At 43.7% G+C, this 23,774-nt stretch overlaps 4 protein-coding genes and 1 long non-coding RNA gene across 10 annotated transcripts; 3 read left to right on the forward strand and 2 right to left on the reverse strand.

Moving 5' to 3' along the window:
* Positions 1–1,837: 1,837 nt before the first annotated feature.
* hmox2a (heme oxygenase 2a) lies at positions 1,838–6,910 on the forward strand. Of its 5 annotated transcripts, XM_076985152.1 has the most exons (8): positions 1,838–1,941; positions 2,815–2,930; positions 3,090–3,192; positions 3,318–3,487; positions 4,003–4,120; positions 4,277–4,768; positions 5,570–5,693; positions 5,992–6,910. In XM_076985152.1, exons 4-8 carry the CDS (start codon positions 3,429–3,431, stop codon positions 6,117–6,119), a joined length of 921 nt encoding a protein of 306 aa, XP_076841267.1. In that variant the 5' UTR covers positions 1,838–1,941; positions 2,815–2,930; positions 3,090–3,192; positions 3,318–3,428; the 3' UTR covers positions 6,120–6,910. The 5 variants fall into 5 exon arrangements, with proteins under 5 accessions (XP_076841267.1, XP_076841266.1, XP_076841264.1 ...); XM_076985150.1 differs by lacking the exon at positions 1,838–1,941 and having other exon boundaries at positions 2,808–2,930; positions 3,075–3,192; positions 3,382–3,487; XM_076985151.1 differs by lacking the exon at positions 1,838–1,941 and having other exon boundaries at positions 2,787–2,930; positions 3,090–3,487.
* tmem186 (transmembrane protein 186) lies at positions 6,638–11,159 on the reverse strand. The gene is made up of 2 exons (XM_076985155.1): positions 11,102–11,159; positions 6,638–9,308 (listed from the first exon to the last, which is right to left on the reverse strand). The coding sequence occupies exons 1-2, from the start codon at positions 11,102–11,104 to the stop codon at positions 8,616–8,618; spliced, it is 696 nt and encodes a 231-aa protein (XP_076841270.1). The 5' UTR covers positions 11,105–11,159; the 3' UTR covers positions 6,638–8,615.
* Positions 11,160–11,392: 233 nt separating this feature from the next.
* Positions 11,393–15,156, forward strand: gde1 (glycerophosphodiester phosphodiesterase 1). Of its 2 annotated transcripts, none has more exons than XM_076985153.1 (6): positions 11,393–11,842; positions 12,271–12,446; positions 12,678–12,783; positions 12,959–13,051; positions 14,006–14,217; positions 14,353–15,156. In XM_076985153.1, exons 1-6 carry the CDS (start codon positions 11,579–11,581, stop codon positions 14,498–14,500), a joined length of 999 nt encoding a protein of 332 aa, XP_076841268.1. In that variant the 5' UTR covers positions 11,393–11,578; the 3' UTR covers positions 14,501–15,156. The 2 variants fall into 2 exon arrangements, with proteins under 2 accessions (XP_076841268.1, XP_076841269.1); XM_076985154.1 differs by having other exon boundaries at positions 11,397–11,719.
* On the reverse strand, positions 12,168–19,570 carry LOC143485651 (uncharacterized). Its single transcript, XR_013122968.1, has 4 exons — positions 19,431–19,570; positions 19,093–19,147; positions 13,911–14,504; positions 12,168–13,044 (listed from the first exon to the last, which is right to left on the reverse strand). It is a non-coding gene; the product is annotated as an uncharacterized LOC143485651 (long non-coding RNA).
* On the forward strand, positions 19,546–23,762 carry mcrip2 (MAPK regulated corepressor interacting protein 2). The gene is made up of 5 exons (XM_076985157.1): positions 19,546–20,100; positions 20,347–20,416; positions 21,213–21,346; positions 22,557–22,658; positions 23,315–23,762. The coding sequence occupies exons 1-5, from the start codon at positions 20,046–20,048 to the stop codon at positions 23,383–23,385; spliced, it is 432 nt and encodes a 143-aa protein (XP_076841272.1). The 5' UTR covers positions 19,546–20,045; the 3' UTR covers positions 23,386–23,762.
* The last annotated feature ends 12 nt before the right edge of the window (positions 23,763–23,774 follow it).

Consider the following 23,774-nt stretch of genomic DNA (forward strand, 5'->3'; position numbering starts at 1 on the left):
AACTGAACAAACACTGGCCCAGAATCTGACATTAAGTACTACAGATCTTGTGCCCATTCTGGTTGTCATGAAACACCAGTCAGTCTGTTCTCTGTTGGACTTCATTCCCCACTACACCTGAGCCAGGTAATCGGATGCTGGAAAATTTGGCCTGGACTAGCAACATCTGCTACACAGAAAACCATTTATAATGGTACTTCAGATGGGGGGGGGGGGGGGGGGGGGGGTATACAAGTTTTTTTTGGCTCCAACCTACAACTTTCAGGACATATGGAACTATCAGAAGAAAACACTTAGAGCCATTTTTTCACACGGCTCTGCTGGATAATTTAGTTAAATGGGCCAAGAAAATTACCCAACTGTTTGTCGATATTTTATGAACTGGCGCCTGACCGGCCATTGTAGGAGCTAACCTACTGGGATACAACTATAGCCTTACAGGCACCAACTAGTCCGGTGTTGGACTATTGTTCTTAGCGCCAGTGGTGGGGGGTGGAGGGGGGGGGGGGGGTGAGGCGCGCCAGTCACGGCCCCACCTGCGCGACGGTAATGATGTCTCGCGAGCTGGAATGCAAGCACGCGGCGTACCGGGCCTAACGCAAACACGTCCCTCTCTCTCTGTTATCCAAAATGACACCGCGAAAACCGCAGTGTTTCCTCAGCACCATACCGGGCGTGTTTCCAATTACCGAGCGCTGAGGGACTCCGGCGATTTACACCCAATGACACTTCCCTCTGAACTGTAGGACTTTCGGCCTCATAAACAAGTGTGTCGGGGACGGACCCAGCGGGACACTAAAGGGATGCGACTAATGTCCACGGTTTCACTTACGGGAGTCAGACTGCACGGCTAATGGGCCATCACGCTGGGAGGATCTGTTTTAAGCATTCATCTCGTTATCCTCATTCAGCCTGTTTCAAGAATGGATCTCTTTAGCCTCCGTATTCTACCATAGGAACGCGGACTACCATAGGTAACGGGCCACGAGCGGCCGGTGTCTGCACGTTTTGGCACTCTCTGTAGTTGCAAAAGGTCTGCAGGACGAAATTCCTGCAAGTATTTTAGCAAGTTTCAGGTTCTTAAAAAATATGCATATTTCAAATCTTAAAACGTGTGATCAAATCAAGACTGGTCCCATTTTCACCTTGCTTTAATCTGGCCGTCCTTTTAAACTCCCTATTCTGTCTTCATAAGTCGTGTTTAATGTTTTACCAGCGCGCAATACATTAAAAACGAGGTTTTCTCTTGGTTGGGTCACTAAACTCTCGTCTCAGGATGATTCATGAGCGGTCCCTCACACCCTGACCATTATTTTCGATAAATTGTTTGTTCCAGAAAACAAGGGAAATCCTTAGAGACGGGAAGGCTTTTCCCTCCCATGTAAAACGAGACAAAATGTAGCGCCAGAAATAACTACAGAACAAAACAATGCGAGGGTCAAAATATCTAAATGACGAATCCGAGCCTCGGGCAGCCCGGTTCGGGGGTGACGGCACCTGGTTGGGGAAGATGCGACATTTCGGGAAATAAGATCATGCGTTGGCACCACTGAACGCCACACACACACACACACACACACACACACACACACCCATCCGGACCCTGGACTAATCGCTCTGGATTCTGAAAAATGAAAAAAAAAAGCGCATAAACACGGGAAATTGCATTGAATATTGAACAGTGGAGTCAAGGTCAATGTAATATTGTTGATGGGAGGAAGCTCGTCCTCGCTACACGCTTTCGGCTTGGGCGCAGCGCACAAGAAAACAAGAGTGGACTTCCTATAGCACTCGGGCTTCGGGAGCACTTGAAGACTAAAAAGGACTATAAAACTGCCAGAGGGCCGTTCAATACTCGGACGTTTTAGACGGGGAAATAACCGCTGCGGCTTTGTTCCTTTGTTAACGGTGAAGCGCGTGTCTGGTGGTGTGATCTCGGAGGTGAAGGCGCACGTAGGCCGCGGGTCGCACATTCTCACATACACGGGGCGCGCCCACCTCTCCACCAAAACAAGGATTAAAAATAAGGACAACTTAGCAATGCGGTTTATAAGATGGTCTACTGTACAATAAGGCAAACGACTTCAAGGCACCTTTCTGCATGGTCACTTAGGCCTACAAGATTTTGTTTATGCTACATAACTCAGCATATTAAAGCACTAAATTGGTTTATTTTGCTTAGCATAATCATTAAACGTCGATTTGAGAGAAGACAAACGTGTTTTTCAGAGTCCCGGACATGAGAACAGATCAGGTTTACCTGAGTCCTGCTATGCCATAAACCCGTAGTACCATAAGTATCGCTCAAACACGAAACCTCTAATTACGTAGTATTTACTGACACCAAGTGGTCAAACCCGACAACTACAATTTAAACTTTCATAAACTTGTGGTCTATCATTTAGAAGACGTCGTTATACATTGAAATCGTAAAACATAAAAACAAAAACGGACAGCTCGAAATTAAATTTAACTGGTATACGTATATGATCTTAAATTTTTATGCCACGTTATCAAGGAATGAAATAGATTTTCAAAGTAGCACTTGAAATCATTTATGTGACCGTTTTTAAAAGCTTTAAAGATTTGAACTACATAGCAATATGGGGGTGAAAGTGAATAACAATTTCTTATATTTTTCATTAAGAAATATGCAAAACGTGTTGACTATGGACTCCCAGCGTTTGTAAACAGTCCCTTCTCAGATCCAAATATCAAACGACTCTTGTACTGTAATAAGGCTTGGTAGGCCTTTTATCTAAATATACCAGACGAGGTCTGCAGGGTGTGGACAGTTTCGTCCTATCTTTATAGGTTGGACCACACGTGACCCGCCTTGGCCGTCGAAGCGCAGTTTACACCAGGCAAAACAAACCAAACTCTGGGTCCAGACGCGCTCTCACAGGACTCCAACCCATTACCAGAACAAGGTAATGAACAAGGCACACCAAGCATAGTTTTAAATAATACATTTTAAGTGACTCATATTTCCTAACAGTAGCATACTATTTACAATTACACTACAATATATAAGTTGTCTTACACAATCATTTATTTGTGATGAATATTTGAAGACAACTGTGTTATAGCCCCGATTCTGGGACTATAATTTCCAAGAAGGGGGCCAGATTCTGGAGGACACCAGTTGCGCAGCACCGCCGCTCAGGACGCGAGGACATATACGCCATTTTAGTAACGGCTCAGTGTCCTCGGTAGGAAGTCTGAGATTAGAAGTAAACAGTGGAGTCAGCGGGCCAGTCATTCAACAGTTCCTCCTTCACCTGTTTTTCTCCATGTCGCGCTTTGTGAATGCTGAGGTGACTCAGCGCATAACCGCGTTCCACGAGCCCCGCTCACTGACGGACGTTCCTTCGCACGTAGACGATCACGTGAGCACCTGTTGTAAACACCACGTGGCTTCCGAAGGCATGTCGGTGATGCGGAGCGCTGAGCGTGACTACATAGACGATGACGACGAAATTCTGAGGTCGGCGACCCTCACCCCCCCAAAAAACAAAACAAAACAAAAAAATCTTTAAAAGCTACGATGTGATGCTTGTAGACTAGTACATTTCACAGAGACACGTGTTCTTTTTTTAATCTTTTCTTTCTATTACCTTTATTTTTTATTATTTTTAGGGTTCACACACGTATGGGAAACCTATTGTAATTTCTAAATTGTATTTTTAGCCTCAAATGTTTATATATATATATATATATATATATATATATATTATTTTACTCTCATGTCTGTAATAAAGTGGGGGAAAGTGTGTTTTTGTATCTATATAAATTACGTGTAGCAAACAGTCCCAAGATGTAAGATGAAACTGCCTTTTTGTTGGTAATTTCCTTTAAATTATATGGAATTGTGGGGAAATATTTTGTAACTTTGTCTCTTTACAATTTGCTTGTGGTAAACCATAATCACCCCACTCAGCAAACAGCAGCTGCATTTCCCTATGAAACGCTGTACCCAGCCCCCACTTCTCTGCCTTTCAGCCCTGAGGACCTGTCTGAGTATCTGACAGAAGGCACCAAGGAGGCCCACGACAGAGCTGAAAATTCTCCCTTTGCCAAGGACTTCCTTAGAGGCAGGATAAAGAGGGAGCTTTTCAAGGTCCGTGTACAGAATTGCATTGAACACCTTGAACTTGCATATACATTCTGGGCTGGGATCTGTCCACCATTGTCACCACCGTAGATCGGTTACAAGTGTATGGACTTTAGCGCTAAAAATGTTGATTAATCACGGGGTGTCTTTGCTTCCCTGCAGCTGGGCACCTCTGCCCTCTATTACGTGTACTCCGCCCTTGAGGAAGAAATCGAGAGGAACAAAGACCACCCCATGTTTGCTGCTGTGTATTTCCCCTCTGAGCTGCACAGGCGCGACGCTCTGGCAGAGGACCTGGAGTTCCTGTACGGGCCCGACTGGAGGGAGCATATCAGCTGTTTGGCGGCAGCCAGGCCCTACGTGGAGCGGATCCACCGGGTGGGTCGGCGTGAGCCAGCCCTGCTGGTGGCCCACGCCTGGACCCGCTACATGGGGGACCTCTCCGGCGGTCAGGTGCTGAAGAAGGTGGCTCAGCGGGTGCTGAAGCTGCCCACGACCGGGGAAGGGGTCCGGTTCTACGGCTTCGAGAGCATTCACAGCCCTGCCGCCTTCAAGAGGCTTTACCGCAGTCGCCTGAACGAGCTGGAGGTGGACGTGGAGATGAAGAGGAGGCTGCTGGCTGAGGCCAACCTGGCCTTCCGATTCAACCTGGAGGTAAAGGAGCCTTCAGGCCTGAGTTGTTGCATTTGGGGTCCATGTTTACCAGCTGTGGTCCTGGAGGTCCACAGGACTGTAGAGTCAAGTGTCTAAAACACCCAGTTGACCGCAGCCGGGTTTACTCAGGTATGTGGGGCCCGTTTCCCAGCTCGTGTCATGAAGGAGTTCTGGCCCGCATGTTAATGGCTTCCTTTGTTGGGGCACCTCATTTAAATTAAATCACCAGTTGATTGATGTGGCAAACACTGTTGTGCACCTGGATGTAAGCAGGAGAGCGGTGAGGTAAACCCACGCTGCAGTAAGAGATCGCACCCTGTTTCCACTCCCCCCGCCTCCCTTACACTGGTCATTATGCAGGAACAACAGACCCCTTTTCAAATCCAGTCAGTGTTCATTTATTTTGGGCATGTCATTGTTGTGTCAGTAGTCTGGTCTAAAGTTGAGGTTCAAATGAAAAATTTGAACCTGGAGTTCAAATCGTTTACGTCATTATAGCCGAACGTGGTCTGTTCCAGCTCACATTTCGTCCGCTCCATCACGCAGAGCTGTCCGGTTTGCTAATTAGCAGAGTCAGGTCAGTGTGAGATGGAAAAACAATGTTCTGTGAGGAGGTTATCCAGTGCCACAAAGGGAAATCGCTAGAATAAAGTCCACGGGAGTTTAATGTTTACAAACTGGAGACACTTCCGGGGCCAAAGAAACATCGTATTGTATTGAAACACTGTATATTGCACAAGATGGCTTTACAATGATGGGTGCAGATTGTTTTGACAGTGCAGCCTTGTGTCCTTTTCTCAGGTGTTTGAGGAGCTGCAGGAGATTGGGAAAGGTATCGAGGACGAGGTGCAGGACAACGGTGTCCCTTCCCACGCAGACATGGGAGGAGACATAAGCAAATGTCCCTACTATGCTGCCCAGATGGGTGAGAGGGCAGTGACCAGTATTAACTAGTCATTGCCAATACTGACCAATACTGTCTATAGGAAGTACATCATCAATTAATGCTAATGTTACTGATAATGAGACTCCATGGAGTTAATTTAGCATTATGCGAACAAGGCTCCTAGTATTTTATGCTAATTATTAATCGTGTCTTTATCTCAAGTGCAAGACTGTGATCCTAGACATATAGTCATGTTAAGGTGCTGAGGACATTATTGAACATTAGCTGTTGTGTTGTTGTGACACCGTAACCAAGCGTTCTCTCCCTGTATGTCCAGCGGTGGGCGGGAAAACAGCACATGTGCGTCAGCTGACCAGGATGCTGCTCAAACATGCAACTGCCCACATGCTTCTGGTCACATGGGTCGCTGCAGTCACTGGATTGGCTGCTTGGTATCTCATGTGATTAACATGGAATGCCATCGACCAATGAGAGATAGGGACTTGAAAGTGAGTGTTTACCTCAACAGTCCCACAGATTTGACGTTTATCCCACCATTATTATTTATATTCACTGTGAGAAATAAACTGATGTGGTGTGATATTTAAAAAATGGACATAATAATAATAATAATCTTATTTGTATAGCACCTTTCATACATACATGCAACTCAAAGTGCTTTACAGAAAATGAACAGACGGACAGTCAAGAGAGCAAGATCCTCTAGAGACATTAGTCCACATTACCCTTTTACGATGAACAGACATCAGTTCTTACATCTTAAAATTATGTAGTTCTGAGTAAGTGTGACTGCTTTTTAATCTAGGACAGTTCCACCATGTGCTTGGATAAAAGTATTTGCACAACACATTTTCAGTCCTCTTCCTGTTCTAATAAGACATGGGTGTAGGTTTCCCAGGATATAGTGTGCAGCTCTGAAGCAGTTATGGTTTAAACAAATCCAATACTTTTTTAATAACAGAAATATGCTGCGATTACGTTTTTTGGACGTTCCTTACTATGAAGTACATATGGATTAACATACTGGGCACCAGTCTGCCAAGAATGAATGAAGGGGGTGAAATGAATCATTGCCAATATGGTTACTATGAGGTTATGTGAACTTGGACTTTACCACTTTAAGTAAACGTTATCTTGGAGTTGTGAGCTTTAAGAGCCAATATGTTATATTTTATGTCTGACATTCATTTTAAGATGTTTTAATTTTATTGTACATAAAAAAAATTGCAACTCTATCTAACTTGTTTATGTCTCTGGCTATTAACGAAGCAGGTTAATAAAACCTTCAGTAAAGAAGCCGTTGATACGAACTTGTAAGCTATCAAATACATGTTTTCCCCAAAGTATGAATTAAGAATGTATTAAGAAAAGTACTTCTTGAGATCATTTGAGAGCCAGCTCTTACGTTAAGCGGTCTGTGCAAATCATGCATAAACGTTGTTACAGTTCTAGAAAAAAATTGCTATCCAGAAAATAGTTTCGTGCTGCCACAAGATGGCGCTTCACTAATGTTTTCAACCTCGAAATTCCCACTTGTGTAAATTCTGCACCGCTAACAGCAGTTAGCGACAGACAAGTACGTGCTTTTAAATACGATGAAAAACTGTAGCACGCAGCACAAGTGGACAGGGTAATACAGTTTCTACTGAACAGTAGGCAAGATGATAAGTCAATGTGGGTGTGACGGTAACTTTAGAAAACATTTTTTGTTCTGCACGGTTGGTGACCCGACACTAACTTTCCTGTCCGTACTGTTGAGCGGACATGATTTGTATGTTGTATGTCCACAATACAGTGTGCTGTGCATGTGTGGGTGTGCACAGAACAAGATCCTTTTTACCTCAGAAATAATTCCTTTACCCATGGTCACTCCGACCTTCAAGCAACTTTAACAGGCTATCATAACACATACGCTAGTGTTGTAGAATTTGTATGTTTGATCTCAGTTTATCTCTCTAAACCACAACACTCCCTCCACCCACCCATCAAAGTAGCCAAAGTCACACTTGAAGACTCTCGGAAAGTCTGTCATGTCCTTGTGCACCTGTACACAAACAAACCTATGGAGGTAGAAATTACACAAAACTTGAGAGCTTGAAGGACCTGATTTGAGAATTTATAAAACAAAATCTGTACTTGTATCCTTAATCTAAGAACTTGTAAACTAAAAGATGCACTTGTATTTTAATTGTGAGAACAAAGATAACAGTGATATCAAACTAGCTAGTGATCAGCAGCAGGCCTTCCTGCAGAGTTTAGTACCAACCCACACTTATTACAGAAAAAGCTTTTGTAGTGTCCTCACATTAAAAAAATGCAAGTGCAAATTGTAGTTTACAAGTTCTCACATCAAAAATACAAGTGCAACTTTTAGTTTACAAGTCCTTACAAGTTCCTCCAAGCTCTCAATGTATTTTATCTAGCAATAATCGAGGAATAGCCTCATCTGGCCCTTTATTACAAATATCTTGTAGGTGTAGCTAGGGATTCATTAATTCATTACAAACTAACTTTCATCATATTAGCAATACAACAGAAGATCATTTTTACTTTGTGATGCTGAGAAGTAAACATGTGCATTTGTCACTAGCCAAAATGCTTACTGTAATGCTATTTACACAGGTTTCTCAAAACAGACACCCACTATACCTAATAGATTACAGCTGGTTGTTTCTCTTTGAATAAACCATACTTTTTTTAAATTATTAAATTATATTGTATTTGATCTCCTATCATTCATTAAACATAAACAACAATTGTGGGTTAATCTGGTCAGAGCTCTAGCACTATACCACTTACTTTTTTTGTTGTTTTACTGTGTTAAAAAAAAAAAAAACATTTAACACACCCAATATGAGAGCGTACATTCAGATATAATTTAAAGGTTTTATACAATGTCTAATAGAAAAAACAAGCAAACAAAAAACAGAAAGTAATCTATCACGACAAAGTCCCGAATACTTTCTCAAAGCCCTGCTTATCAACCACTCGGCCCAGCCTGGTGGAGAAGTAGAGTGTGTCAGAGGAGCTGTAACGTTTCAGCCGTAGGATAGATTCACCTGGAGAGTCACCTGCATCTCCCAGAGTCATGACATCGCACACGGGCAGGTACACGTCCCTCCTGTTTCCCCAGAAAGAGAGGTGGGACACCTTTAAGGTGGTGCACGTGTGGTCCAGGTACATCATCCCAACTACACGTCTGATGTAGTGGCTAATCACGTAGAGCATCGCGGCGGCGAACACGGCAATGCCCGTGGTGTAGGAGAGGACGGCGGCCGAGGCGTGTCCCTGCAGGTAAAAATAACCCACGGCAGGTAGGAGAACAACGGTAATGCCAGTCTGAATGAGCTTGAGTCGGGACAGCGCCCGCAGTCCTTTGATGGCTGGGAACGCGTAAATCAAGGTGTACTTCCGCGAGGCGAGTTCGGCACAACTCGCGAGAGCTAGTGAACTCGGCGGTGCCGGCCCGAGCCTGCCTGGCTTTGTCTGACTTATGCATGGAACTCGCGCGTGTCTGCTCGTCCGCACGGAGAAAGCGGATTGGAGCTGGAGAACATTCTGAGATGATGGAGAACATCTGTGTCTGGGTGCTGCCAACAACAGGGTGGTGCAAATCAAACGTGGAGACCTCAACTGCAAAAAGATGAGAACATTACATTGGTAATAGTTGACTTCTCTAAGCTTGGCAAGTCTACCAGTCTACTGAAAATACCAGGGGTTTCTCACATAGTCAACAGAAGGAGAATACCTTTGCATTTATCTTGGTCAAAAATACAGCAAGTTGCAGTTTTTGTGGTTAAGAAATGGACTGAATCAGTTATTTATTACACCACAGAGCAAAGTAGCAACTAAAATAGCACCTTTGCCATCAAATGATTATCTAGCAATAATCTAGGAATAGCCTCATCTGGCCCTTTATTACAAACATCTTGTGTGGCTAGGGATGCATTGACACAGCTGGTGTCTACCATGCTCCAACCCTTCTTCAGTGCTCGGACCTGAGCCAGAGGCTCCATGCTGTATCCCTGAAGTTTCTGAACACAGTCAATACCTGACAACACTTGGCTCTCAGCTTCCTGCTAAAGCATCTCAACCCCTATGGACTGGGGAAACATACCAAATGTCTTAACCTGTGGTACTGGTGCGCTGTGCTCTAGACCTTCAATGTTCATACCAATCACTGACACCAATAACCTAACACCCCCTTCATTACAGAATGACACCAATAACCAAACACCCCCTTCATTACAGAATGACACCAATAACCGAACACCCCCTTCATTACAGAATGACACCAATAACCGAACACCCCCTTCATTACAGAATGACACCAATAACCAAACACCCCCTTCATTACAGAATGACACCAATAACCAAACACCCCCTTCATTACAGAATGACACCAATAACCGAACACCCCCTTCATTACAGAATGACACCAATAACCGAACACCCCCTTCATTACAGAATGACACCAATAACCAAACACCCCCTTCATTACAGAATGCAGAGCATCTGCACAGTTGCACAACTTCACTGGAGTGCACTATTCATAAAGGTCATCTGTACCATGCACAAAAAACTATTAAAACTATATCTAACATATCAATGGCCATTTCATACAGTAACAAACTGTATGCAATATTATTATGTCTCTTCAGACCTTGTTGACACACATATTCAATATTCTTTTTTTATACCTGTATATACTTTATATATATAGGTTTATACAAATGATAAAATAGCTCTTTTATAATGTATCAATCTAAAGTTCTATTATATTTTATCTTATTTTGGAATAAACAAGATTTTAAAAAGTCTTGTTTATTCCATATTCTGTACATCTCTGTAAACTGTATATCTGTAAACCAGGGGTCAGCAACCTTTGAGACATGGAGTGCCAACTTTAACATGTCCAGTCAATGAGTGTGCCACTATGGCGGCGAGTTTAAATTGTTGAACGAGGAGGGGGGAGGTGTAAATGGACACAAATTAAGTATTATATCGCGATCGATAGCCAAGTATAAACGCCTCCGCCGTTCGCGCGAGGTGTGCGTGCGGAGTCGCGCGCTACGGTCACTCGCGAAAGTATAATCCATTAATATAATAATTTATATTAAATTATATATTTTTTGCTGATGCTGGTCCAGCGTGTCGCGTGCCAGTGACTATACCTCGGCGTGCCAATGGTGGCACGCGTGCCATAGGTTGCCGACCCCTGCTGTAAACAGTCCAGTGATCGGCCTAAAATAGACACCTAAACAAGCTAGTTAGTTTAGCTAAGATTGCTAGCATAGTCAGCTAGCTAGGCAATTCAACAATTTTTTTTCTATAAAAAGATTTTTCAGAAGGACGTCTCGCTCTTCACATTTACGTTTGTTATATGTTACATAGTTTTAATTTACGTAGCTAGCTAAATAGCATACCATTTCAGCCGTGTCCTGCAGACTTAGCGCGTGCACAAATACACAAGGCACGATTATTCTTCAAAATAATAGTCTCCGTGATTTTTTTAAAGAAATAATGAAAGAAGGAAAAGGGAAGGAAAGGATGGTGTAAATGTGCTTTAACAATACTTTGAAATCAGCAAATATATACCACAACATTTAAACTTATCTGAGTGCGCCAAATAATTTAATAATAGAGTTTACATCATTTTTTGTTTTGTGTTTGACGTTAATACAACTTTCTTCCGGATAAAAGTCCTCCTCGCACGTGGAAACGTCACGTGATGCAGAATTTGTACAGAATAACCGGTTTGTGTCAGTATAGAAGTTATCTCGTTCTATTTGAACGGAATATTTTTTTTTAATTCTAATTCTATTCTAAATTTATTTATTTATACCTCACATCCGTGGGCATCATAGAGATTCTCTCTTCATGTTAACGTGTATATTTACAGTATGCTGCTGCATTTAGGAGATAGTATCGGCTGTTTCTCGGCTGTATTCGTTGTGGTTTTGCTCGTAACCAGGAGATTCTTTTTCGCCAACGGCATCGCTGCCTGTCTCTACGTCTTCGTGTGGGTCAACAGCTTCCCCCAGGTCCCTGCCAGCCGCGCCAGACGGGTTCTGCGGCCCGGTTCTGCGCCCGGCGTCGTCTCCGTGATCGCTCACCGCGGCGGCGGACACGACGCACCAGAGAACACGATAGCAGCTATTCGAGCAGTACGTTTTAACAGAGGTGTCAATTTCAGGTTCAGAAAGTAAAAGTCCTCACCAGGATTTTGCTCAAGCTTGCTAGATTCTATTTAGTGCAATCCAGGTAAAATTAGTGGAATCAACACAATCCAGGAAGCCTGAGCAAAATCCTGGTGAGGACTTTTACTTTCTGAACCTGGATTATACACCTCTGCGTTTTAGGAAACCGTGGATGAGGAAACCTTGTGGTTAGATGCAAAACTACGTTTTTGGGATGTCGGATATAATTTTTTGGAACATTGTGTTCTTTATTGATCATTTTCAGGGGGAATAACAGCCTTTTGCCTGTAGAACAACGAGGTTGATGGTGACTCCTTGTGTGGTGGAACACGTGCCACTACTGTGTCCACGATCACGTGAGACCTCATGTGGTTGCTTCTGTCTGCATCTTTCAGGCCAGTGCGAATGGAGCGACCGGAGTGGAGCTGGACTTGGAGTTCACTGCTGATGGGGTTCCAGTCCTAATGCACGATGAAACTGTGGACCGCACCACTAATGGATCAGGACCCATCAGCAAACTGCCCTTCTCTGAACTTCGTAAATTGGATGCAGCAGCCAAACATAGACTCAGGTAAGGAGGGAAGGAGACACACACACACACACACACACACACACACACACACAGAGAGAGAGAGATGGATGAAAGAAGTGTCACACAGCCACGGGACATGCAATCAAGTGACGGATGTTTCTGAATTAGCTTTGTCAAGAGAAATATTTGCTGTGTTCATATATACCTTGATCCAACTGTAGACTAGCCACTAAATCCAGCAATTAATATGTTTATATTGGTTGCACGTAGCGACCGTTTCCGGGGCGAGAAGGTTCCAACTCTGCAGGAGGCAGTGGAGGAATGCATTAAACACCAGCTGATCATCTATTTCGATGTCAAAGGTCACCCAGACGAGGTACGGTCATGGGCAAGACACATTCTGGTGTACGTCTTTCTATGCTGGACAACAGAATCCGGCGGAGAGCGGCCAGTGCCCTGCACACGTGTGTGTGTGTGTGTGTGTGTGTGTGTGTGTGTGTGTGTGTGTGTGTTTATGTGTGTGTGAACCACTACCACTGTTCTTTTCCCAGGCGGCTGCAGCGTTGAAGCAGATGTACCAGAATCATCCTGTCCTGTACAACACCAGTGTGGTCTGTTCCTTTGAGCCCAAAGTCATCTACAGGGTAACACCATCGCACCATCACATAACATGTCCCACCAAGGCATGTTGGATAGCCAGAGTGGTGGTCCATGAACGCACTACAAAGCTATCCTCTTGTGCTGTCTGCAAGCTGACCATATCCTGACAAAGCTCAGATCTTTCAGATTAATACTGTGTATGTGTGTGTGTGTGTGTGTGTGTGTGTGTGTGTGTTATTTTGTCAAAATAATGGAAGCAAATCCTTAACTATCATCATCAAATGTTCATCACTCTGCTTTTAAAGTACACAAGGCGTATTGCATTTGCAGTATACAGTAACAATGACAACCTATAGCAATATAATTGACAATCACAGTGTAGCAATATAATTCTGACATAATCACGACATTTGGCAATATAATTGTGACATAATTATGGCCTATGGCAATATAATTGTGACAGTCACGACCCGTAGCGATTTAATTGCGACGTAATTATGACTTGTGGCAATATAATTGTGACATGTTCACGACCTGTGGCAATTTAACTGTGATATGATCATGACCTGTAGGAATATAATTGTGCAGTGTGGGCTTAAATGTCTTATTTAAAAGTAAAATTGCAGAAGCTGTTGGTTTTCATTGAACCCCAAAATGCCTTCATAACACAGCCCAATCAGAGCATCTGAAAGCAATGATGACAAAATAAAAGACTCTAAGGCACTAGGCTTAATATATTTTTTTGATCAGCTGTGAGACTTCTTCTCTCAACACTGATGATAATCTACCCAACTGACTTGATCAGTTTATTTAAAAAAAGCTTTTTCGAGCTCACTGACCAAACGCCCCCATTTTTCATTTCTGAGCAGACATTCCATTCCAGTTAGCTCTTCGGTTAGTTACCAAATTATGGGCTGGAGGATCGATGAGGTGTCGGAGACCTGAGAAGAGCCGTGTGTCTCCTGTGTGTCTCCTGTGCGTCTCCTGCCTGACTGCAGATGCGACAGGCTGACCCAGAGGTTGTGACGGCGCTGACACACCGGCCGTGGAGTCTGAGTCACTTCGGCGACGGGTCGCCACGATTCCCGTCATCATTCAAACATTGGTGGATGCAAGTACTGGACGTCCTTCTGGACTGGGCACACGATAACGTGCTGTGGAACATGTGCGGCGTCTCGGCCTTCCTGCTACAGAAGAACTACATCTCCGTGTGAGTGATGGGATAAAATTCATCAAACTATAAATCGGCACTCTTTCAGGACAGCTGCCTGTGTGTACACCTACCTGTCCGTGTGGGTGTCCGACGTCCGAGTCATTGCACGTGTCTCCACGTCTGTCCTTTCAGGGACACCGTGAAGCACTGGACGGAGCGGAAGGTGGAGGTCGTGGCGTGGACAGTCAACACAGCTGTGGAGAAACGATACTACGAGCAGCTGCTGAACATCAACTATATCACAGACAGCCTGACGGAGGACTGCGAGCCTCATTACTGACCTGCTGCAATGCCAAACGCATGTACACACACACACACACACACACACACACACACACACACACACAAACAAACAAATAAAACAATGAATGCGTGAATGCATTTTTTTTCTTTTTAACAAATGAACAAATAAGTGTGAAAACAAGCAAAGTCCACGTAATCATAATTTCATTGTTTAATAATATTAGCCAAATTAATAATTATTAATTTAACAATACACAAAACACAACACCTATCACCTGCCCGTGCGCTCTGCGCCCCTCTTTACTGTTTCTCTGTGGGGGGAAAAAGACAACGCCACAGAGTGAGTGACATCTCCCTGTAAAGATGTCAAAGGCAGAAGTCCTCTGGGGCCCAGGGTAGAAAAAGGAGAAAAGTGGAGGAAGAAATGCGGCAAAAAAAAACAGAGGTAATATAATGGTAACATGGTGAATTAACACTATAACAGTGGCGAACTGTCAGGGCATTCAAGGCCTTCTCTGAAGGTCTGTTGATCTTTAAAAAGATGTTTTATCTATTATATGTAATATATGTTAATAATGCTTCACCAATAATTAGTATTTTTCCTCTAAATCAGTTTTCAAATCCACTTTTCATGCTTGTGCTGGAAAAAAAAAACTCAGTGCTGAAACCAAAAATCAACCAATCAGAATATTTCACACCGTTGTTTGTAGGTAAAACAGAGAAACCTCCCCCCAGGACCTTCTGTTTATCTGTCGCATACCATTTCCTTTTACATTAAGAGAGCTTATATTATGGATTGGTTGTTTAATCAATCAATCATATTATCAAATTAGAATCGTGGGGGCGTGCTCCAATGGTCTCAGGGATTTCTTGCTGGTCCTCGTGCGTGAGTTCTACGTGGTTGGTGTCTCGTGAGCTTTTAGCTCGTGTTAGCTAATTAGCAGCTCCTAGCCTGCATTGCCGTGAGGTTTTACAAGCGGAAAGGATGGAATCGCAGGATGTTTATAATAAATAAGTGTTCAGCTATTAATAATTTGCTGACATTTGTGAACGAATTGTGATGTTTGGACTTCTAACTGACTCGTTTGGTGTGTTAAATGAAGCAGAAGTTGTGTAGGTACGTTGCACATAGTACACGCGATGATGACAACAGTGGTGTGGACGTGTTTTAATACTACGGTCATTGGCTCTCATTTTTATTTGAAACAAATCCAAAATGCTGCCAATCTGTAGCAGTGGTGTTTTTCTTTGAAACCAGCTCACTTGACTCACAAATAACACTCAAATCGTCATTGTGGCTTTTTCCCCTCTGTAAGATCTTGGTGAAAACTGTCACTCCATAACCAATCAGTGAGCTCCAACTGCTGACCCGACCCACAGATCTTTTTAATGGATGCGCAAAATGTCTCAAATGCTCCACTTTTCAAAGTACATATTAGGCACGTTGCATCACGTCACGTGGTTAATATACTGCCACAATTTCACAATATTGTCATCATACTGGCCAATCCTAGTAGGTGCTATTATTAGCTTAGCTCAGCATGTATATTAAAACACATATGATCATCTTTTGAAATAATAATGTTGCAGCATTTCCCCCATCCCTTGCTGACACTGCTTTTCTTACCTGGCACAAGAGGGGTATAACATCTTTCGGTGACCATTTTAGAGGCGGGACCTTTTACACCTTTGCCCAATTGGCCTCTAAGCTCAACTTGCCTCCTTCGCATCTGTTTCGATATTTTCAGATCAAACATTGTGCCTTGTCTCTCTTCCCTAGCTCACCTATTAGGCAGCCTTGGGATGATTTGTTGTCTCTAGACCTTTCCAAGAAGTCACATATATCTGTGATGTATTTGCATCTTCTGAATTTAGACACATCTGGCATCTGTAAAGTTAAATGTGCTTGGGAGGAGGAGCTGGGCATCTCTCTCTCGGATCAATGGTGGTGTAGAGCGACTAAGATGCCACAGTCTTGTTCACCTTGTGCAAGGCTCCAATTGATTCAATTTAAGGTGTTGCATAGAATGCACCGTTCTAAATCTCAGCTATCCATTTTGAGCCATATGTTTTTTTTATTGTCCAAACCTGCAGAGGTTCTGGTCCCATTACTTTGATTTCATGTCCAAGGTTTTGGCGGTCGATATACATATTTGCCCTAAGATAGCAATATTCGGCATTTCTGATCAATTATCCTCACTTACCCGAGGTCAGGCACAGGTTTTAGCTTTTACCTCCTTACTGGCCAGACGCCGCATTCTTTTTTATGGAAATCGCCAAACCCTCCTTCTTTTGCTCTGTGGCTTCAGGATGTGATGCAGTTTCTCAAAGTTGAGAAAATGTCGTGCACATTGAAAGGCAATACTGCCTCATTCAATACTAAGTGGAACTCTTTTCTTTCCCATGTTGATTCGCTTTTAACATTGCCGGCCGACTGAACTTAATATTTATCTATCTATTTACTTATTTTTATTTGTTTTATTTTATTTTATTTCTTTTTATTTATTTATTATTTTTTTATTTATCTATTTTTATGTGTGTATATGTTTATGTACCATTGTGGGTTTGTATGGTATGGGGTGATTGAAAGAAATGGGGAGGACAAAGGGAAGGGGTAGTGGGAAAAGGGGGGGGGGGGGGTTTGAGCTTAGACAAGGTGTTATTCTTTACTTTTCTGTAATTATTGCTGTGATATGTTTGCTCTTGCTCTAAAAATATAATAAAAAAAAAAAAACAATGTTGCAGTAGGCAAATTGCACTGATTTGCACTGGTGGTAGTTGTTTTTTTTAATTATTATTAATATTTAAAAGTTGTTCTCTGCACTACTTTTTGTAAAATAGTTTTAAAATATTTTTTGTGCAACACCTTTTTATTTATTGCTTGTTATACGGTAATATTTAAGTCATTTGTTTTTTATTTGTTTATTTAATAGTGATACAATCAACCCGATGATTGATGATGCAGGGGGCACCAACCAAAACCTCGCCTAGGGCACCACATTGGTCAGGGCCGGCTCTGATAATGGCAAAATGTTCAGCTCGTCCTGAACTGAGCTCTTGAGCAGGTTTCTAAGGTTTATTTACTAATAATGTGGGCTGGGGGAAGGGAAGAAGGAATGGAGGGAGAGAGGGTAAAAATAAAGAAAGAAAGCCTGCACAGGCTATTCTCTCTCTTTGTTAAGCAGTTCAACAGCAAACAGTGTGTTTATGGTCATGTGACGGTCAAGTGGCTGTACTGAAGAGCAAACAAGGGTATTACACTAGGGGTTGGCGAAGTCTAAGCATTTGTAATTCATTTGTAGAAACATAAAATAACTTTTGTTTAAATATACTTTGGTTATTAACTCAGGAGAGCAGAGATGCTTGATGGGACTTGATGTAATTCGGAGATGTTTAGTTCAGGTCTATTAAGTTGGTCTTCCACAAGATTGTTTACTGTCTGGACTTGGTACAATCCTGGAAGAAATCAGATGGCTTGTACAACACGTACATATTGAAATCAACTTAATGAGGAAGCTCTTCACGATTAGGACCTTGATTCTTTGAGAAGTACTTTTCCCACCTCCGTCATGATTGTGGTGTTTAGTCAGTTAAATCTGAAGAGCTTCCTTCTGTAATGAAAACCCTTCTAATTGTGTCGATTAGACAAGGAAGGTTACTTGGCACCACAGTTCAAGCCTCGGCCCCTCTGTTGTAGCCAAGACCCTGAAAAGCTTGAATATTTCTCACGTTTCTCTTTAAAACCACATCTTAAACCCTCTCAGCTCCCAGGCAGTTAGCTATCATCTTACCAAAGTAGATATTATGGTTTTTTTGATGGATTTTTAAAGGTCGAAAGGTCCAGCACTGAGGAGTCCCTACACTGCCGCGATCTACCCTCTTGTATCTTATTTCAAAGTCTAATCCCCAGACACACTTTTTTTCTCACCTGTATTAGATGCATTAGGTTGGAGTGTACAGAAGTTCTGCAGAAGCAGGGTTGCACAAATTAAATAGAACTAAAATCTCTCCTAATCCCCACTTTCAGACTGGACCAGCATCAATAACATGATATTCCCAGACTACACTCTGGGACAGCTGTCGGGCCATTTCAGACAGCAGCTGTAACCCTGAATGTTTAAAGCGAATGCCACCTTCACGGATTATTTATGACACGTTTGCTTCAGTTAGGTAAAACTGTAGGGGTCCATTTGCTAAACTATGGAAAATGTGTAGTCAAAGGATATGAGGAGTAAGACTACAATACGTTCTTTTTAAAGCACCACAAAGTTTGTTTTCATACAGTCTGAATCCTTCAAAAAAGGATATACAAAATCCTATTAGTACTGTAGAGAAAGAACAAATTGTATGAAAGACCTGAAAAGCTTTAGTAAAATGTTCACTGAATGAACAATAATGGGTCATGAGCCTTTTGAATGAATAAAAATGTTTTAAATGATAAATGCAATTTATTGCTGACTGGTTGTGTTTCATTAGCTCTGTCGGCAGTAACATGGTGAAAGTGTTGCATCAGACTCGGACTGTTCTTTCATTTTGCCAGTGCGACATTAGTGCAGTGTTTGAATGGCTACATAGCCCGAGTCCCGCTGTGCACTTTGACCTACATACGGCAGGTTGACTATTACTCACTTGGTTAAGGCGTTTCACGGCTCTCTGATCCACATCAACAGGCGCGTTTTGACGTCTGCGCAAAATTAAGGGTTATCATTATTATATTACTCTAGATTAAGTTACACAGTTATCCTACGAATATCGCCCTAAGGTTGGACAAATATGCATGCCTGCTGTGCATTTTCTTACTTCAGTTTATACATAAACATGTTAGTTATTCTTCGTGCTGGTAACGGTCAGATTGTCAAATGAGCCTAATTAGGCTTATACCACATCAAATCTGTCAGCTACTGTAAACCCTGAACACGCAGCTGGTGTCTGGAGTACAGGTGAAACATAACCAGGTGAACGATAACCTGTGCGGCTCCTCCTTAAATCGTCTCGAGGGGCGTGCGGTGACGTCACAGGAGGAGGCGGTTTTTAGCGGCGCGCGCAGTCGTGCCTGGTGTCATCTGAACTTCAAAACAGTGCCGACCGTCCAGTGTCCTTCCGAGGAGTGAAGTCGATCTGAGAGGGCGACGTTGAACATTGTCACCGGTGCACCACACACAGGGCGACACCGATCTCCGTGCAAACGCGGCGCTCACCTTGAATGACCTACACGAGACGCGTGGACGGTGCACGGTCGGCGCGTGGTCACAGAACAGTCAAGACATTACTTGATCCAGGACGAAGGTGTTTGGTCAAAGGACGCTTTCTGATTTGGGACTAGAAGTAAAAGGAGACGTCACGATCACTTAAAACTTGGCGGCTAAGTTAACGGAGAGACGGACGTACCGACATCAGCTGACCGAGGTCAATACGGTGTTGGGTGCACCGTGGCCGTATGAACAGGCTTACGTCGGAAAATAAAGACAGCACGGTGTGTGGTGTTTGCATAATCGCGACACTGTCTCTTTTAGCAATCCGCAAACCTCGTGATTAAACATCTCACATTGTGCTGCGGGGGTTCAAAGGGAATTGGCTCTCACATGATGTACACAATAACTAGAGGTCCCAGCAAACTTGTTACACAACGGAGAACAGGTACGACTCGTTATATTTTTATGATCTCCGTAACAAATAAATGCCTGAACTTAACGATACATTTTGGACTGATGTTTGGCATGCATTAAATGCTGATACAATGTTACGTTACCGTGTGCAGGTTTACTAAGTTGCATATACAATGACTCCTCCTATGGCTTTAATGTCATAATATACACCGTAAACATAACCGGGCACATAGTTGTTCTTATTCGTTTTGGTAGTTTGGTGTTTTATTTCTTTCAGGCCCCACGCAACAGATTGACAATAAAGCCAACGATCTGAAGCACAAGCAGATCCCCTGGTTGGAGTCGAGGTGAGTGCGTGCCGGTGTCCTCTGATCGGTGCACGTGCGGGGGGAGAAAGTGGCAGCGCGAGGCCGAAATTTAAACCGCTCGCGCTTACCAGACGGCTGCGGCCACGCGGCCACGCCGAACACGCGCTCTGCCTCGGCGAGAAACACAACTCACGTCGCCAAGTCGCTTTAAGAGTTCGTCGGGGCGTTTTGGGGACTATGAAACAGTTTGACCTTGTCAACGTAGCCGCCGCTACGCATGTGTTTTTATCGCTGTGGGTTTGGGCTGACTGGAGTGTCGAATCTGCTGCAATGACCCAGCACACAGATGAAACGTTCAAAGCACGTTGTGTATTCGTAGTAAAACGATATAATAATAATTCGCCACGCGTCGACGTGATGGTAAACCAACCCTGTGCTGGAAGGACGAGCTTACGCGTTACGAAAGCGAGTCCGTGCGCTAGCTAACTGTAAGCTAACGTCAAGGTTGGTCAGTTTTTGGGAGGCAATTGACAGTTTCTGCATTTTCCACACAATATTTTGGAGTCACGTGAAATTTTCACGCGTGTTATCGCACGTAAACCTGCGACATTGACCGCGTGCACGTTCTCGCCCGTCACCATGGAGACGACACTTGTGTAAGGAAGTGTTTCGTCAACACGAGCACGCGCGCCGCGTCCTCTTCGCAATGGCACGCGAGCTGACGGGACAGGCGTTCTATTCGACGTATTCGAGTGCTGTGCGAACATTCGAGCTGATTTATTGGTTCATATTCATTTAATGTGTTTTTAATGCCATCTTTACTCTTGGTTTCCAGCTCCCGGAGGCCTAAACTTGTATTTCAGCGCGTGAACGGCAAGCGCTATCACAGGTCGAGCTCCCCGAAAGACGACAACACAGAGGAGAGCTTCACCCCCGCACACGAGGAGAACGTCAAATTTGTCTACGAGGGTGAGGCCACGTTAGTTATGCCTCTGTGTGCAGTTGTGCATATATTATTCCATGTTTTGCCGGCCATCGCTTTACACGCCAGTAAGGAAGGCCAAGGTTGATATCCACGTGCTGGCCCTGACACTAGAGTGTCTGTGAAAGATTAATGGTAATGTGACAGTTCATGGTTTTCACTAGAACCGCGCTTAGGTGGAAGTTGTAAGGGTACGTCCGTGCTGTAAGAGATAAACAACTAAGCTGCAGTTTAGAAATCATTTGCAGGGTAGACTTTGTGCACACAAGACTCATTATGAGTGTAGTTCAGTCAGAATAAAATGTTGCTGATGTCCATATTTGTATTAGTTATGCCTTTGTCAAACTAACTTCTTGTATAACAAGTTAACGTTACAGGAGGGAGTTCCCTGGAATAACTGTTGCACAATCTACCTCTTCAGTCTTCCTAAATTGGGTAGATTGAAATAGCTTTTAGCGAAAGTGGCTCAAACCTCTTATCTCTGAAAAACCTCCGTTGGACACGCCAGACCCCTCCTAACTGATGATGCAACATTAGGCACTTCACCCACACGGCGGTGCACTGAACCATGGACTGAGCAAGGCTATAGGGCCCTGCCCCCCCAAGTCCCATGTTTGTGGGTCATTACAAAAGCTTGGTTACTGTTGATATTAGTGTTCCTGCTGACCGGTTTCTCCCCTTTGCTAAGCCTAAAACACGAAATCTCGGTACTGTACACACTTGGAGCAAAACTGTAACGCTCATTTATCGCATGCTAGAAATCTTTGGAAGCGTCTGGGCAGGTAGATGTAGTGACATGCACAGCTCCTGGTGTAATAATTAAGAGGAAGCAGAGACATTCCTAAAGGGTCTTAAGTGGTATGGACACCTTAATGGGGGTTTGAAGCAAGACTCGGATGTTGGCAAATAATAAAATAAAAGCTTTGGTTTGGCTCATGGTTGCAGTGAAAATACTGCATGTTAAAGGCAGTGAAGAAAACGCTACCTAGATACTTGAATAGAGTTTACTAGAGTGGAGGACAGATGTCTGACGTTCGGCAGTTTTTAGTTCCAACCCAAATTCCATGACACCGATTCGGTCTTCCAAGGCCTTCAGCCGTGTCTGGGGAAACGTTAGTGAGGTGCACAATGCCAGGGCCGGTGAACCCTAGAGCAACATACTCAACCGATCTGTGTGTTTGTGGTTTTTTTTTACAGCTTGGCAGGAGGTGGAGCAGATGCTCGGGAAGGGAGCCCAGCCTGAGAACGGGAAAGGCCCAGTGCAGTACGCCGAGAGGAACCCCAACCCCAGCATGAAAAGTCAGTCTCTAATCCATATCATATAATACCACAGGCACGATTCAAGAGAATCAGTCAATGGGAGGAAACCCATGTGGAAAGTCAAGATGCTTACACATAAAAAAAAAAGACGTTTGGTAGAAGGCTTATTTCCACATCGGTCTTCTGTAATAGAAGTGTTATACTGTTATAACACCAACATAAGTCGCTCATCATCAACCTGTGTGCATGACATCCAGAAGAAATCTGTCTTGTTACAGGGTTGACAACCTGTAGTGTGCTCATGTCCATCACAGTTCTGTTCCACTGCCATCTTGGAGTAGTATTACTGTTTGGAATCGATGCATTCGGTTTACCTCCATATACCACAAGCATCTCACAGCACGCAACACTGATCCAGATTTATCAGCAGCCTGAGGGCTATCTTTGTGCATTTGTTTTGTTAGAAACCTGTGAAAGTGACCACGCCCCATATCAGCCACTAAACTGTATTGCTGTGTTTAAAATCTGCACAGCAAGGAGCTCTTGGCAACAAGTCTGTTTTAAAAACGTGACCTGAATTCCACTAGACTCCAAATCTGCGATGCAGCCCCGTGTTCGTGATCTCACTCTTTTGACGTTCCTGTCGGTCTGTGCGTTGACCTCGCTGACCCCATGCCCTGTTCGTTCCTCTGCAGACTTTGTGCCTATCGATCTGGAGGAGTGGTGGGCTCAGCGGTTCCTGGCCAACATCGCTAACCTGTCGTGACAGGTGTTGGGTTGGGGGAGGCTGGGGTTGGGGGGAGGGGCTAACTCACCAGGTGAGCTCAGAGGGGGTGTTCACACTACAACCCACACACATACGTGGGGCACATACAGACAAGAAAGAAGGCTCCTTATGGTGTCTGATCCACCATTTCCAGGCCCCTCTGCCTGACTGTGGCCAGCCTCTCTCACACATGTGTACAAACACACACACACACACACACACACACACACACACACACAGAAAGAGAGGGATGATCTGAGATTTTTCTTCTGCATTTGGTTCTTTGTATCTGCAATGTGCTGAAATGTAATGTCTGTTTTTCTTGGCTGGCCTTTGCATAAGAAAAGTGAAAAAGAGATAAAAAACAGAAAAGTGTTTTCCAAGACTGC

The sequence above is a fragment of the Brachyhypopomus gauderio genome, unplaced genomic scaffold (assembly GCF_052324685.1).
Source record: "Brachyhypopomus gauderio isolate BG-103 unplaced genomic scaffold, BGAUD_0.2 sc37, whole genome shotgun sequence".
NCBI lineage: Eukaryota > Metazoa > Chordata > Actinopteri > Gymnotiformes > Hypopomidae > Brachyhypopomus > Brachyhypopomus gauderio.

Bases quoted from the DNA above. Each gene is read 5' to 3' on its own strand.
- gde1 (XM_076985153.1), top strand. From the start codon at position 11,579: ATGCTGCTGCATTTAGGAGATAGTATCGGCTGTTTCTCGGCTGTATTC. The intron at 13,052-14,005 runs GTAACACCATCG...GCCTGACTGCAG, and splicing joins AGCCCAAAGTCATCTACAGG to ATGCGACAGGCTGACCCAGA. The intron at 14,218-14,352 runs GTGAGTGATGGG...CTGTCCTTTCAG, and splicing joins CAGAAGAACTACATCTCCGT to GGACACCGTGAAGCACTGGA.
- hmox2a (XM_076985151.1), top strand. From the start codon at position 3,294: ATGTCGCGCTTTGTGAATGCTGAGGTGACTCAGCGCATAACCGCGTTC. The intron at 4,121-4,276 runs GTCCGTGTACAG...GCTTCCCTGCAG, and splicing joins TAAAGAGGGAGCTTTTCAAG to CTGGGCACCTCTGCCCTCTA. The intron at 5,694-5,991 runs GTGAGAGGGCAG...CTGTATGTCCAG, and splicing joins CTACTATGCTGCCCAGATGG to CGGTGGGCGGGAAAACAGCA.
- mcrip2 (XM_076985157.1), top strand. From the start codon at position 20,046: ATGATGTACACAATAACTAGAGGTCCCAGCAAACTTGTTACACAACGG. The intron at 20,101-20,346 runs GTACGACTCGTT...TATTTCTTTCAG, and splicing joins TGTTACACAACGGAGAACAG to GCCCCACGCAACAGATTGAC. The intron at 20,417-21,212 runs GTGAGTGCGTGC...CTTGGTTTCCAG, and splicing joins ATCCCCTGGTTGGAGTCGAG to CTCCCGGAGGCCTAAACTTG.